Source organism: Lichenostomus cassidix, chromosome 4 (genome assembly GCF_008360975.1).
Source record: "Lichenostomus cassidix isolate B80296 chromosome 4, HeHo_3.0, whole genome shotgun sequence".
NCBI classification, from domain to species: domain Eukaryota; kingdom Metazoa; phylum Chordata; class Aves; order Passeriformes; family Meliphagidae; genus Lichenostomus; species Lichenostomus cassidix.
The window spans coordinates 65,937,085-65,952,219 of record NC_139484.1 but is presented as its reverse complement, the minus strand read 5'-3'; the positions used below and the strand labels follow the sequence as shown (position 1 = coordinate 65,952,219).

The 15,135-nt window shown below is 38.7% G+C and overlaps 1 protein-coding gene across 4 annotated transcripts in view; it reads right to left on the bottom strand.

The window, feature by feature from the left end:
* Window positions 1–15,135, bottom strand: part of DOK7 (docking protein 7) — a 57,715-nt gene that overhangs the window by 10,572 nt on the left and 32,008 nt on the right. For all 4 annotated transcript variants that reach the window (XM_085059699.1, XM_085059701.1, XM_085059700.1 and 1 more), the window contains one exon: window positions 3,003–3,045. In XM_085059699.1, coding sequence (XP_084915825.1) covers window positions 3,003–3,045 — 43 coding nt within the window. The remainder of the gene's footprint in view (window positions 1–3,002; window positions 3,046–15,135) is intronic.

Here is a 15,135-nt window from a genome sequence, read left to right as displayed (position 1 = left end):
GTTTATAGTACCAGAAAGATAATGAAGATAATGACAAACTCTTCAGCTCACCGTTCTGTGAAGGAATGTGCTGTCTTTTGTTTCACCTCTCAACACTAAATGTGTATCTTATTCATGATCCCTTAACTCAGAGCACATAAGCAGCTCCTGAACAAAAGACCTAAATCTATATGTCTAAAATTGCAACTACTACATCAAGCTACAGGATTTCTGAAGCAGTTATGAGAGTCTCTGCACAGGTCCCATGAGAACTGCTTACACAAAATGTACTGAACTGAGGTGTCTCCAGAACCCAGCAGTCTCAGAAATCAGGAAATCTGAATCATATTTTTGAACCTCTATCCTGTCATGGTATTTTGAGGTCCATCATAACTATAAATTCAGTCTATTATACTTCAGAGCACACATTGCCACATCATACAACTCCAAAGAATCCCTTACCTTTATCTGTAGTACAAAGCTATGACAACAAAGGGAACATTTTCCTCCTACAAACTCAAGTAATCTAATTCAGTCTCTCTTTCTAATCAATATTTACAAAGTTATTTATAACAAAGGCAACCAAATTATTTAAACCAGAATTAAATGATTCACCCCAACTTGTTTTTCTCCATCTAGTAATATAACTTAGAATTGTTGCCATATTTAGAACACTTTTCTGTTTGCCATTAGAATGAAACACATTTCTGTAAAGTTGTGGATTCTGTTGCTCAGCATATCTAACTAAAATAGAAAAAGAATACCCACATTCACTACCAATAAACTGAAAAATACGTAAACAATTGATCCCTGACTGTTTAATTCCATGTTTTGCCACAGAACTGAGACATTTGAGAGCAAAAATATTGCACAGAGCATGTGGGCACCTGTAGCCCAGGAAGGAGTGGGCTTGCATTCTACAGTGTATTTGAATGAAAATATCTCTGTGATAAAAAATAAATGTTTGTGACTACGTGAACAGCAACACTAGGAAATTTTATAACTGGATATTGGGTCATTGTACAACATCCATGCTAGCAGAGGTATCTTGCCATGTAGATGCACAATACAGGTTTTGAAAGTAGTTACCTCAAAGTAGTGTGCCTTGATGCTATTCTTAACAATGGCTAATAATCTCTCACAACAGAGGAACATAGACAAGTTCTAATGCAGCTCCTTTAGTCCAACAGAACAGTGTGAATGACTGCTCAGCACCCTGGGAACTTCAGTTAATGACTTAAAGATTCAAATGCTGCAGAATTATTTTGAAAGCTTTGCAATCCCAAGTTCAGTTATCCTTGAAATTTTAACACGTATGAAAAGCAAAACTTTAAAATTAATTATCTAAGGACAACAAAAATGGAATGAGACATAGAAGATTTCAGCTTCTTTTGTATTCTGAAAAATAATTTTAGAATTGAAGAATAAAGTTGCACTGATCTGTTGAAGCATTTGAGATGTGAAACTCCAAAAAGAAAACTTCAGTCACTAGCCTTAGATGCTGCATTTGCCTTAAGCATTTATACTTATTCCTGCAAGAGTTCTTTTCTTAAATGATATTTTCCCAGTGCACCAGACAATAAAACCCACCTGTTCAAATATCTTCAGTCTTATATCTTCTCTTTCTCTTTATATACAAATCTGTCATAGATTTTTGTATTTCCAGTTTGTTTCTTGATAGGTTTTATCAAAACAGCTAACCCCCTCATATGCATAAATAGTCTGATATTAAGGTTTTTGTGAGATGTTGTTTGCATCCACAATTAACTTGACACTGAAATTAATACAGAAATAATATTCTGCCCACCACATGCAACTATAGACCCAAGTTTCCCTATATTTACACACCCTTTAATCATAAGTGTTGGTTTCCTTGGTTTGAGTGGAGGACTAGAAACTTGAGTACCAGAAGGAAAGATAAAATTAATGATCCAGTTTGGGCTTCCACTTACACCTCTATAAATCACAAGTAATTCCACTGACTTGAGTGGAATAACTAGCAACAAGATCTGCTAAATGCTTCTGGATTTTCTCCTGCTAAGACAGACAAAGGAATAGAATTACTTTTAACCTTCCCCAGAGACACCTCCTGATCCTGAGTATCTTACTGGATTTGTTCACACAAGTATCCATCAGCTAAACTGCTTTAGGTATTTGCCAAGGTTTTTAAAAGCAATAAAGAAACCCAAGCCCAAAGAGCTGTTCTGTGTCTATTGGAGGTGGGCAACCTGTGAAATTCAATGGATCTGATGAATTATCAGATAAACTATTCAAGGAATGGAAAGGCATTTAAGATACTAACCAAATTCTTTGCACAGATCTCTCCAAGTTCTCAGATGAAGAGAGAACACACAAAACCAAATGCTTATGAAAGGTTTTCTTTAAAGTAAAATGATAATTTGAAGGTGCCAGACCAGTTTGCCTGCATTAGACAGGGAATTTGGGTGACCAGCACATTGTACTGATAAGGAAGTTTACAACACAAAGATGGTCAGTGCCTTTGCCTAAATAACCTTTCCAGGCCAGATATTCAGTGTCCTCTCATTAGTGATTTTGTTGGTCAATAAATAGTTTCACTGACATGAGAGAAGCATCTTCAAGTTGTTTCTGGTAAAGACTCATTCCTGAGGGTTTGTGTTATTTAGGAAACTGGCTATACACACCAAACATATAAATCAAGTTTCCCTTTGGTGTTAATGCAGCCTGAAAAGAAAAATTTCTTGGTGTTCTTTGAATAAGTAGAAAAAGCACTAACAGCTTCATATAGAAACTGACAACTTTCAACCTCTTTGGACTAACAAAAGGAAGGGAAAAACAAATATATTAATCTTTGCAACCAAAGTTACTACAGATTGCAATATATTTCATAATTGCCAGTCATGAATTGCAGCAGCAAAACCAATCACAAACAGGATACCTCTCAATATAATATTCAGTTCTGCTTCCATAAATCTGTTTCTCTCATCACAATTTGAGACTTAAACATCATCCTTAAATAAAGCAAATAATTAAATGGCTCCTACCTGATATAGCTGGTAAGACTCCAGACTGTAATACTGCTGTTCCCTAAAAGAAAACAGAAAATTTTAGAATTTACAAGAAACAGAAACTTGACAAAATATAGGAAGTATATAAAAGTAGAAGGAAGGGGAGGAAATAAAAAACATGGTCAAGATTTCATTTTTGAAAGAGAAAAAACATCCCACAGCATTTAAGAAAATATTGGATTATACTTGACAAAGATGCAAAAATGCAAACAGAAGTTTGATGTGTGAAATTAAATTGGATGTGGGACACTGTTAAAGTATCACTGAAATGATAGAAAAGACAACAAATAACTACAAGAATCAGCTTTGATTAGATAAAGAAATGAGCCTGAGATAATAACAAAAACAAACAAAAAACAAAAACAAAAATTATTTTGTTATTAAGTGATTTTTCCATCTTTAAGGTTGTCTTAATTTCCATTTCAATACATCATATTCTATTATTTCTGAAACTCTGAAGCCTCCTGCTGCAATCCTCTGTAATGCAGAGACTTCACTAACAGAGGCAACACAGCAGAAAGAATAGTAGAAAGATTTAAAAGCTACCTTTTATAATTCTACAAAACACAGTAAAACATGCTTTTGCCTGTAGGGGAACCTTTTAAAATTATTATTATTATTATACACTTATAATGTACAAATACAAGTGCATGGTTTTCAAATGCAGAGCATAACACATTTCTCAACCTACCCTGTGATTACATCAGAGAAGAAAAGGGGTAAATGACCTCACTCAAATCATATGCTTTTGTTACACCTGCTGTGATACTCAGACAAAAACTAACAACAGTGATTGCCTAAGTCCTGCATATCTCATAGTATTACTTGCAAATATAATTTAAATATGCTTCTAACACATAATCTTTTCTCTGTGGCCCAGAGCTGAGTGCTGGGGTCTGTGATGCAGGGCTGCTGGTCCAAACCAGCCCAGCACTGCAACACCCACAGTAAGCAGATCTGCACCACTTGTGCATCACACATCATGAGCTGCATGGCCAGGGCTATTTTAGCTCTGGTAGTGATCTGGCTGCTGGCAGATGACATTCATTTTTGATGTTCTGCTTCCAAATATCTTGGGTAGAGTTCAATGATAGCTGTTAGGAGAACCCACTGGTTTGATATGCTGGATCATTATTCATAGATTAGCTCTGTTGCTCTAAAGAGCTGATTAGAATCTAAGCCTGGCATTTATTTCTGTGTGTACAAATAACCACCATGGCACATAATCCTTTTTACAATCAAAATGGGATTTTCTTTTCCCTCTTCTGTGTATATTTGGAATATCTTTGCCTTCCTCTCACCTTTTTTTTTTTCCTTTTAAAGTTTCATTTTATTTTATTCAAACTTTCATTTGCTTCACATTTCATTAAATATATGATTAAAAATAAAATCAGCAGTTAAAAATGCTGTCCCATATGAAGAGCAACAGGCCTACCTTTCTCTGTTTTCCACTGTTTACATACCTAATTCTGCCCTGTTGCTGCTTATGGGAGTTTTAGTCTTTGGGCACAAGATCAGCCCAAAAAGTCCAGATCATCTAGTACAAGTTCCACAGCAAGGAGCAAAGACACTGCACTTCACAGTTTCCTGACTATAGAAGAAGTTTTGCCAGATTCATAGTGACAAAAAACATCACAACAGCTTTGCCAGCTCACCTCCATGGCATTAAAAGGAGCTAGAAGCTTGCAAGTTAGATGGATAGAAACAAAAAAGGAAAATATTTTCTCAATTCTTCCCATTACTGGCTAAGATGGATAGTTGTTCAATACAAAGCTTTCATTTCCACAGAGCCAAAATATTTTTGTTGCCTATTTTGCCTCCTAAAAAGGAGGAACCCACACTTCCAAGAAAAAGCAGAATAGCTTCTATAGGTTTTAATGCTGAGCAGGGCTCCATCAGTGGCAAGAGGAATGAAATGCCAGTCACCTGATAACTGTGTCAACATTTCAGACACACCTCATCAGCCACAGCTTATGTAATTCCCTTTGTGTATCTTTAGAAATAAAGCTTTTCTTACAGCTCATCTAAGTTTGGCAGCTTTTTATAGCTCCATTATTCTGCGCCTACTGAGAGTTAGAGTTCTCAGCACAGGAAAGATGAACCTCTTGGAGCACATCCAGGGCATGGACACAAAATGATGGGAGGGCTGGAGCATCTCTCCTTTGAGGAAAGGCTGAGAGACTTGGGGTTGTTCAGCCTGGAAAACAGAAGGATCCAGGGAGAGCTTAGAGCAGCCCTTCAATACTTAAAGGGCATTATAAGAAAGATGGGGACAGACTTGTTAGCAGAGCCTGTTGAGTCAGGACAAAGAGTAATGGTTTAAAAATAAAAAAAGGTAAATTTAGCCTGGATATAAGGAACAAATTTTTCACTGTGAGGGTGGTAAAACACTGGCACAGGTCACCTGGAGAAGTTGTGGATTCCCATCCCTGAAAACATTCAAGATTAGGCTGTATGGGGCTCTGATCAACCTGATCTAGTGGAAGGAGTCCCTACTCACTGCAGAGGGGTTAAACTAGGTGACCTGTAAAGGTCCCTTCCAGCACAAAATACTCTATGCTTTTTAGGTCTCAGTAGCTTTAAGCTATGTAGAAATTTTGCCCCAGTCTGGGTCCTCAGACTAGAAGAAATACTCAACATAAATGAGAAGCTCCCAGATTCTTCTTGTTATGAAACAGGACTTTGTACTTGACAGAAATAGAAGCAAATATTTGCATTATGAGATTTTTATTCTGCACATATAAAAAATGCACTCATAAACAGAGGCTTGATTGCAACATTGGTCAAATGATTAATTTTTGCAGAGGAGATGATCTAGATTGTTTTTTCTCCTCTCCCTTCTTTTATTTTAAAGCTATTATGTAGTAACAAGGCTACGCAAAATATCCATTTTTTCAAGAGGAAACCATCAAAATCATGACTCAAAATCCCTGAGTCCCTGAACAGCAGAAACTGAGAAGCAGAATTCTCTAACAATCAATAAACACTCTCCTGCCTGCTGTGTGTAGCTGGTGGCACATCATCACAGCCCTCTGACTGCTTCACATAGCTTGTGTGCAGAGGGAGGCAGCAGATTACAGTCACATAATGCAGTTTATGACGATAAACTTGGACTGTGAAAAACTTCACAAAGGAGCAAAGGATTCAGTGAGAGATCCTGAATGAAGATTTTGAAATCAGTGCCACAAAGAAAAGTTTGAAGCGCTTTTAGAAAATTGAAGAGAAAAAGAATTGATCATGCCCAAAGTTCTGCAAAGTTCAGATATTTCAGCAAAAAGAAAACAGTCCCTAATGAAACTGACAGTTGAAGTACTTTTCTCGTAAAGATTAAAGACTATTAGTTATTCTATTATTCTTAATCACCAGTAAAGTTTAAATCCTGAGTGCTTAGGCTGCCACAGGAAAAACAAAACTCCCAGGAAAGGTCAATAAATACAGGCACATGGAGCAACATTTAAAGGTCATCTGCCTTGGGCTGTTTCACCTTGCCCAGCAACTGATCAGGTTCAGAACAAAAGATACAAAATTATTTAACTCTATGATCCTTCCTACCAACTCCAAATGAAACACATTCCTGCCCATGGCATGCTTCAGGTGCAGGGCTCCAATTTTAGCCACAAACTCCTGATTACTCAGCTTCATCAGTTGCAAGCCAACTGCTGCCCTACAGAAAGATTGCTGAAGTCAGCTCAGAAACATCTCCACTTGCTCAGCCAAGCCTGAACATCAGCTATTTCACGAGGCATGAAGATGGCAACTTCAGTGGCACTGGCAAGCCGTGGGCTGTGCCACATTAAAACACACCTCTTAAAACCTGTGGGATGATCAAGCTCCACTCATCTACAAGTTACAGGTCTTGTTTAAAACACAAGAGGTGAGAAACAACCAAAAGTGTTGTTTAATTCTAGCCCAGATTTGTGTAGCCATCTTCTCTCTCACAGACCTTTACAGAGCCCTCAGTGGTTGTGATTCTTACATGCTTCTGTTGAGATGTGTCTGCTGCTCCTTGCTCTGTGCTTCCCAGCTGCCTGCAGCCAGGAGCCACTTGTCACACAGCCCAGAATACAACCATTGCCATCAGAGTGTGATCATTACCTTCAAAAGTGGCACAACTTGCCTTTAGCACACTCTGAAGCTGTCCACTCATGGGAGAGAAAGGAAAGCTGGGCTGAGTTCCCTGCCACAAGTACCACAAAAGCCAGTACCTGGATCCATCTGCCAGAGAGCAGAAATTCAGATTGTGCAGTCTCAGTTGCAATTACTGAAGGGTCAAATTTCAAGCTCTGCTGCTGGTAATACATGAGGCCATGGGGAAGCTGACACAGCAGCAAGGCACATGATTTGCTCTTGTCTTGTGCTTTTCAAAACCAGACCTAGAATTACTGCACATGGGACAGTCACACTAGGAGTGTGCTGAACAGCTGGACTGTAATGCAATTACATGGTCACATACCAATTTTTCCATGGGACATCTGTCTCATTCACTGCACGAGAGGGACACATGTGTGGGTACAATCAAGATGGTATGAGCAACTGTAAATCTGTCAATTCCTTAACAGTGGGGGGCTTAACTTTTCAACCTAAACAACATCCTTTTAACATCACACACGTATCTCATTATGCACAGAAGTATTCAGACAGAATTCTAGAGGAAGCAGCTTTGCAATACCACCCAAGGCATATGAAATACCTGGTGTAAACACATCCATGATGTTTGTGTCTGTCTCCAGGCATTACTACAAGCCAAGCTTGCATACTTGCTAGACCAAAAACACAAGCCAGAAGCAGGTACAGGTGGCCCAAAGCAATAATGCTCACTCCAAGCAGATAGCAAAGTCTGAAGGCACACAACACCAAACCCTCCTAAACTGCCCTAACACCAATATCAGCTAGACAGCATGTGATTGCAGAGTCATACCCAAAACTACAAGTCAAAACACATAAATAAAATAAAGACACTCTGCCTCCTCCATCAAACTGAGGTTTTGGGTTTGTCTCACCATTTCTTACCAATTTCATAAGGTTTGAGTTTCTTGTGGTTCTCCAAAGATTGGTAAGATGGCTCTAGATAAAAAAATAATATTGAATACTCCTGTGAATTTAAGGGTCTCCTACTTAACCACGGGTAAAATTCAGAAGCACTGGTTTCTATACAGCTAGAAGCACTTCATTATTTCATGGAGAGTGTAGGGATAAATATGGTGACAATCTGCAGATAGAGATGCTGCAGTCACAAACCCTCTAGGGAGAGCTGTATAAGAAACTCAAATGGAAAGATGGGCACTAATGATTATGAGTATTGCTGAAGAGATGAGCTCATTTAAGCTTCTGAACAGACCTCAAAGGACAAAGACACTAAAGTACAATCAGAGAACACTTCACTCCTGGTTCATGACACAGGCAGGAGTGATACTTTTCACAGTGGCAGCCAGGACTAGGCTGAAGAATTCCACCAGCCAGAGGAAATGGCTAAGCCAGACATAACAAATTGCCTCTGAAACCAATATTAATCCAATATATTGAATAAACATGGCCAGAATGGTGGAGGAGTTAGAAAACAGAAACTAAAAACAACTCTTCATTAAGTATAAAAACACCATCTGCAAATATAAGAGGATATATTCCTCAAACTTAATAACAGGGTCACAGCATCTCCTGATTTCAGAGCACAGGGCTCTGAACAAATACACCTGTGAATTGATGCTACCTACATAATAAAATGTATCAACATCAGCCTTCACTGCCCCATCTTTCACCAGGTATCTCATAATAATCATTCCACCATTCAGGACATTAAAAACTCCTTATCCAACTGTCATTAAAATAAACCATCAAATACACTCAGCGCAGAAATGATAAATGCTTTCTCTCCAACCATGAGGTCTAAGAACAAAGGCAAATACCCTGACAATCTAAAGTTCAGCGTGTCATGTATTCTTAGGGTCAAAATAAAGACAACCAATTCTTCCAGGTAATAAGAATCATCTACGTGGTTCCCTCCAATTCTTCAGCTGAGCTGTCCTGATTTACAGCAGCAGATGATTGTCCTGTAGTTTTATGAAAAGGAACAATTTTTAATTTAAGCCTTAAGACACACAGCGGATTTGCCAATTCAAAACAGCATTGTCAACTTTTTAGAGATGTTTTCACAGAAACACTCCATTCCCTTTTCCCCTTCCCAGAGCTTTGTTCAGCTCAGCTCCTGTTAAGCCACCTCTCCTAAGGTACAGACAGAAACTCCCACTGCAATGCTCGTGCACAAGAGTTCAAACACACATTTTTCCACACTGTTGAAAGCTGAGCAGAGCACCCACAGCATTGCTTTAGCCATTCACACTTCCACAGGTGAACACAAGTGCTCTTACTCAGCTTGCAGCTGAATCACAGTAAACATAGCAGCTTTAGCCATGCAAAAAGAGAGGCTGCATTTCTCTTTTAGCAGGTGCAAGACCTTTATGGAGAGATGTTTAGGAACAATATACATCAACATTAATAGGTTATACATTTGTATTCATATAGAAAGACAGTAAAATGACATGCATCTATACCTGCAGTTGTATTTTAACATGAAAGAATATTTTAAATTTAATTCAGTGCTGATAACTGGAGGGGAAAAACCTTTCCTATTTATGGAAAAAAACCCCACTTTTTGAAGAGAGACTGGCACTTCTGAAGTCTTGTCAAATGCAATGGAAACAAAGTAATGAACACAAAGTCAAAGAGGCTTCAATTCCCTGCATTCTGGTTTATGTTTCATAAATCCCAAATTCCAACAGGGGGTAGCATTACACTTCTGCAAGAACATTTGATATTTAGAATACACTTCAGTTTCCCCACATTTGATAGCCTGAGCTTCCTTGTACAATAGATCTGTTAATTTCCACTCATTCTGCACCCAGTGAAAACCACACAAGGCAGAGACTCCAGCAAAACTCCCCGAAAGCTGACAGGGAGGCTCAGATGAGCCCAAACAGGGATGGAAAACAGCAGATTGGACTGCTGTGCAAGGAAACAGTGTGAGATTCTCAGCTCATTCTCCTTGCTCAGCACAGAACACAAACAGGACAGGATGGGATGCAATGCCTTGCATGGTCCTCTTCCTCTGCACTTTAAAGTTCACAAGACCAGCTGTGCTCCCACTGAGCATCTCAGCACTGCAGAAAACCTGTGAAGACTTGACCAACGGGAAGTACTGCTGTACATTTTCTCAGAACAGCACAGCCCAATAAAAACAACCAAGTTCTGAGTCACAGCATTAACCCATTTCAAGATTTTCAAAGTCAATGCAAAAGTACTATGGAGCAGGAAGCTTGGAAAATAAAGGAGAACCATCATTATGCACACATGTACTCACAGAGATTCAGGTGGTCTTGCTCTCCTGGCTAGCAAAGCAGCAATTTATGGAAAATTTGGACACAAAAGTGCATGAAGTATCCCTTTTACTCAAGTTTTCAGCATGCAAAAAGATTTAAAATCCAAGTTAGCTATTCATGAAATAAAGGGATCCTTTTTTGCAAATAAAGAGTTGAACTACAACTCAAGAGCTAAAGTGACAAACAGTAAATAGAGAAGGACTTGAAAACATTTCAAAAGCTGGCCAAGTGAAATCTCATAACTTAGAGACTAGTTAAACCTGCCTCTAGGGGTTCTTAGAGGTGGATAAAGTTTATGTTAAGCTTTAATTACCATTCTGAAACATTCACCAGGGGACTGCCCTAAGAAAAGTATTTTCCTTCCTCTACTTCCCCCAGAGAGTGTTGTTCCACAGTGTGAGCTTAGCTTCTGCTGGCACTAAAAATACACTTGTGCCTGTTTTGTAGCTGATGGAGCTATGCCAATTTACATTAGACTAGTTACTTGATTCCTTCCTTCCAGCCCATTCCACACAAAGACACAAAGAAAAGAATCCTTGTTATAACCTGTGCATCCCGTTCCACAGAGAGAGAACTAGAGTGGGCTTAATTATGGGCCTAGGAAGAATAAAAATGAAAGCCTTGCAATATGATCTTCATATTCATTTTCCTTCTTTTTCAACCTCACATTTAGAGCTATAGTTAGTCAACTTCCAGAAAAAAAATTCTTAAGATAATCAGTGATCATCAGTAGAAAGACAAGGATGGAACTAGAAGGACAAATAAGGGAGAAAAAGCTCAAAATAGTAAAATTAAGACAAGTGTTTTTCTTTATCCCCAGCCCATCACTGAAATTATGGTTTGTCAAAAGTAATGAAACTATAATTAAGCTGCACAGCTTCAAAGGATACAGATACTTAACTATGCATGGGGGCTGCTCACAGGCTTCTTCTATACCAGAGAGCAGTGTTATAAATTATTAGGGACAATGATTCCTGTAGTTTTTTTGCAAAGCCTCCTGTTGCAGTTATCTCTATAGCACATGTGACTTTGTGTCCCAAGGAATGAGATGAATTGGCAAACTTGAACTGGAAATGTTATCTTTGTCCTACAGGGGATTCAAGTATACAGTCACTATCCCTGATATAGCCCACTTAGCACTTCTCTGTCCTCCTAATAAACCAGATCTGGAAAAGGTTTATATTTCCTTAATATTTTCCAGGCTCAGATTTCTAGTACATTCAAAATTGCTTCCAATCAGCATTGAATTAGCAGAGGATTCCACAGAATCCAGACTACTGCAGAGGATGTGGCTAGGGGAGAGGGAACACAGCCAGAGTTCATGTCCCACTGATTCCCAGCTGTTGAAACAGTCATTTTACTTGACTGACAGCTGGCTGCTGCACTTTATCCTGCCAATAGCCCGATATCCTCATGTGACAAGACTTAGGAGCACAAAGTCAACTTTAAAGCCTCTTTTCCATCTACCCTTTGGACTTGTGTGGGATTGAGCTGTTGTAGAGAAAGTCCCAAGGTCTGCTTTCTTTCATCTACCCTGCTTTCAGAAAAAAACATGGAAATACATGAAAGATAACACCAAGGAAGACATACAAGCAGAGCGTGCATCCAGTAAAGGCACTTTACTGCAGCCTAGAAGCTGTTTGTAAGACTCTGGTATTCACTCACCCCATCCTGGCTTTCATTTATCATATGAATCACATTTATTTTGACCTTAACATCTCCATCTCACCCGAGGAAGCTCAGTCTAACTTACACACACACACACAAATTTTATGTTATTATGTTGATGCATCCAATTTCACTGGAGCTGAACCAGTGGGGATGGAAAAACAACACTAGCTCCACATAACATTTTTTCCCTATGCTTCTGTCCTGCATTCATGGCTTGAATTACTGGCTGAAGTAAGCTAATTTTTCAAGGCATAAAATGTTGTTACACTAGCAGGGATGGCCAGATGCAAGGAAGTCCTTCCCTCTGAAGTATCATTTAGGAATAGAACAGAGAAGTTTGTGTGCAACTGGTAAAAAGAGCTTTTTTCACAGTTTAAAAAAGATGTACTCAGTTGGTCAGGTGCAGTAACTTTGAGGTTTCACTGTGTCACCATGATTCTTACCCAGAGTTCCTACATTTCAAAGCTAAGTTTAGCAAGAACCAAGGGAACTCAGCTGGGTCAATTGGCTACCTAAAACACTGCTCCAGAAGTTTCCTACAGTCATCTGCTCTCACACCACTTACTGGGGAAGAGCTCAGTTTTACCTAATCCCTGTTTGGGTAAAATGCTTTTCATCTAATAAAGAAATTGGGGGGGGGTGGGGGGAGGGGGAAGTCATTGCATCCAAAAAGAGTTGCAGAATTAGATTTTATGCTATATGCCTCTCCATAAGGATTTTGGAAAAGCATACATTAAGAAAACATAATACCCTTATGGTTTTTTTCCTCCCTCTGTTGTTACAATTTGGCTTCAAGTTCAGGCATACCCTCAAGCATGTTCTTGATATCTTGCTCCTTTCTAAAGTCTATAAAATTGCTCAGCCCTCAGGCTAATCTCATTCTTAGAAAGAACTGATCTTCAGCTGCTGTGTCCTCAGTCACAGACTGTCTGAATCAACTGAGTGTAAGGGCTCCTGTATTCATAACTTCTTTCCGGTAACTGCAGTTCATGAAAGATACCATTCTTCAAGCTCAGTTTCAAACACAAAAAAAATTCTCTTGAAATAACTTATTCAGTGCCACTGCTCTGTAGTCTTTCATTAAAGAGAAAACAACTTCCAACTACTTGTTGAAGTAATAAAAATTAGTGATAGACTTTCCACCATCTTAAAACAAAAATTGTGGAGCAGCTGCTTCATCCTGGCAGGATGATTTTCTCCTTTAGCAACTCTCAATAATGACTTCCTTTTCTGTCCACAGTGCTCTTAAAAGGCAAACAAACTTTCTGTCTCTCTCACTGCCATGTGGAAAACATTGCATTTAAGACTATCTTGAGCACTGGGAAAGAGTTTTCAACATCCAAAGGCCTGTAGAAACACCATCCCATCAGTCCTGACAACAGCCTTGGGAAGCAAATACAGAAATCACACAGTTAGCTAGAGTGAGGTATGTCAGAGCCACAATAAAACCCTAACACAAAATTCCAGCTCTCAAGGTTCTTACCTCTCTTTATAAAGTGAGACAGTGCCCAAAACACCACTTTTCCATCACAAACTCCTGCCAGAAGTCTGTCACAGACAAACAACTTTATAGCACAGTGGGCATGTTTGTTAAATGCATTCAACCCTAAGCCAGGCAGAGCAAGAACTCCAGATTTCAGTATGGATTCTTTCTGTATTTCCTGAGGTCCAGAGCAGTCAATGCAATTGTTCTGCTCTGGGACAGGGTTTGAAATCTGCCTCTTTTAGATATCAAAGATCCATCTTATTTAACTCACATACAGCCCAAATCTCTAATGAAGTGAACACTTTAGTTAAGCTGATTTCAGAGGCCTTCCTTCTAGAAGTGTCAGAGGAAAGGAGCTGAACTCTGCACAAGGCTTCTGCTGACCTCAGTGGCACATTAGGGTCACAACTGTACAATTGCATGAGAGGTAAATTTGGCAGTTATATCTTCTCTATGGACTTTTAAAGAATTCTCTCTCCTTTCTCCTCTAGACAACTTCCCTGGCATTTCAGCAGAAGCATTCAGAACTCTGCATAATAAAGCAATACATAAAATCACAAGGAACTTTAAAAACAGTCCATCCTGACTGGTAGGCATTTTTGTATCAGAATGGCTTATGCACATTTACTAACTTCTTTGCCTATGGTAAGTATTCATTCATATAAATATACTTCAGTGATTCATTCTTTAAATTAGTTTCAATATAATGAAACCATGGAGCAGGTTCAATGGAACAGGTAATAAACCATTTTCTATTCTGTAGATTTGTTGTCACATATTTTCATGCTAACAAATGCCAAAATTCCATTACCCATATGAAGATATTGTTATCATAATATTAAATTTCACTAACATAATGGCTGGAAAAATTATTTGCTCTTTATGAGTAAGTAATGCAACTTGGAATAGGCTAGAATATGACAGTAAGGATTTACCTACACCACAACACAACTCATACCTTCAGATCTAATCTGATTACAAGTAAATATGGCATATTATCAACCAGACTGAAAGCATTTCCATAGATATCTTGAAGTAGTAAGTATATTGCGAATCTTGAATTACCAAAACTAATTCCACTCCTATCTCTCGTCCTGAGTTGTGGACAAGTTTAGGCACAATTTGTATCATTTTGTTGGAACACATTTCACCCTTCTAATTTGCATACTTCCAGTTTTAAGTGGCTCTGTCAAAAAAGATTGGTTGGAAAGGTCACACCCCTACTGAGCATCTATTTTCAGTCTTCTCATCTACTCACAGCGAGCTGCTGTCAGCCCTCCAGACATCCCATCCAAATGATTGCTATCCTACTGACACTCGCCAATTCCTTCTGAGCCATGCAATTACTTTGATATCACTGACTGTTAATCAAAACAAAATATTTTCTGCATAGTCTTTTTAATGCACGATCTTAAAAATAGATGCTGGCAGACATTACAAACATTTTTCAGAAATGCAAGTCAAGGAATTGAGGTTTTTTGAAAGCAACTTTGTTTATGATCTTCCAGAAGGAGATAAACCACATGGGAATTAAATTTGGGAATCTTAATCGAGGACTGCTACTGGAGTTATTTGCTTC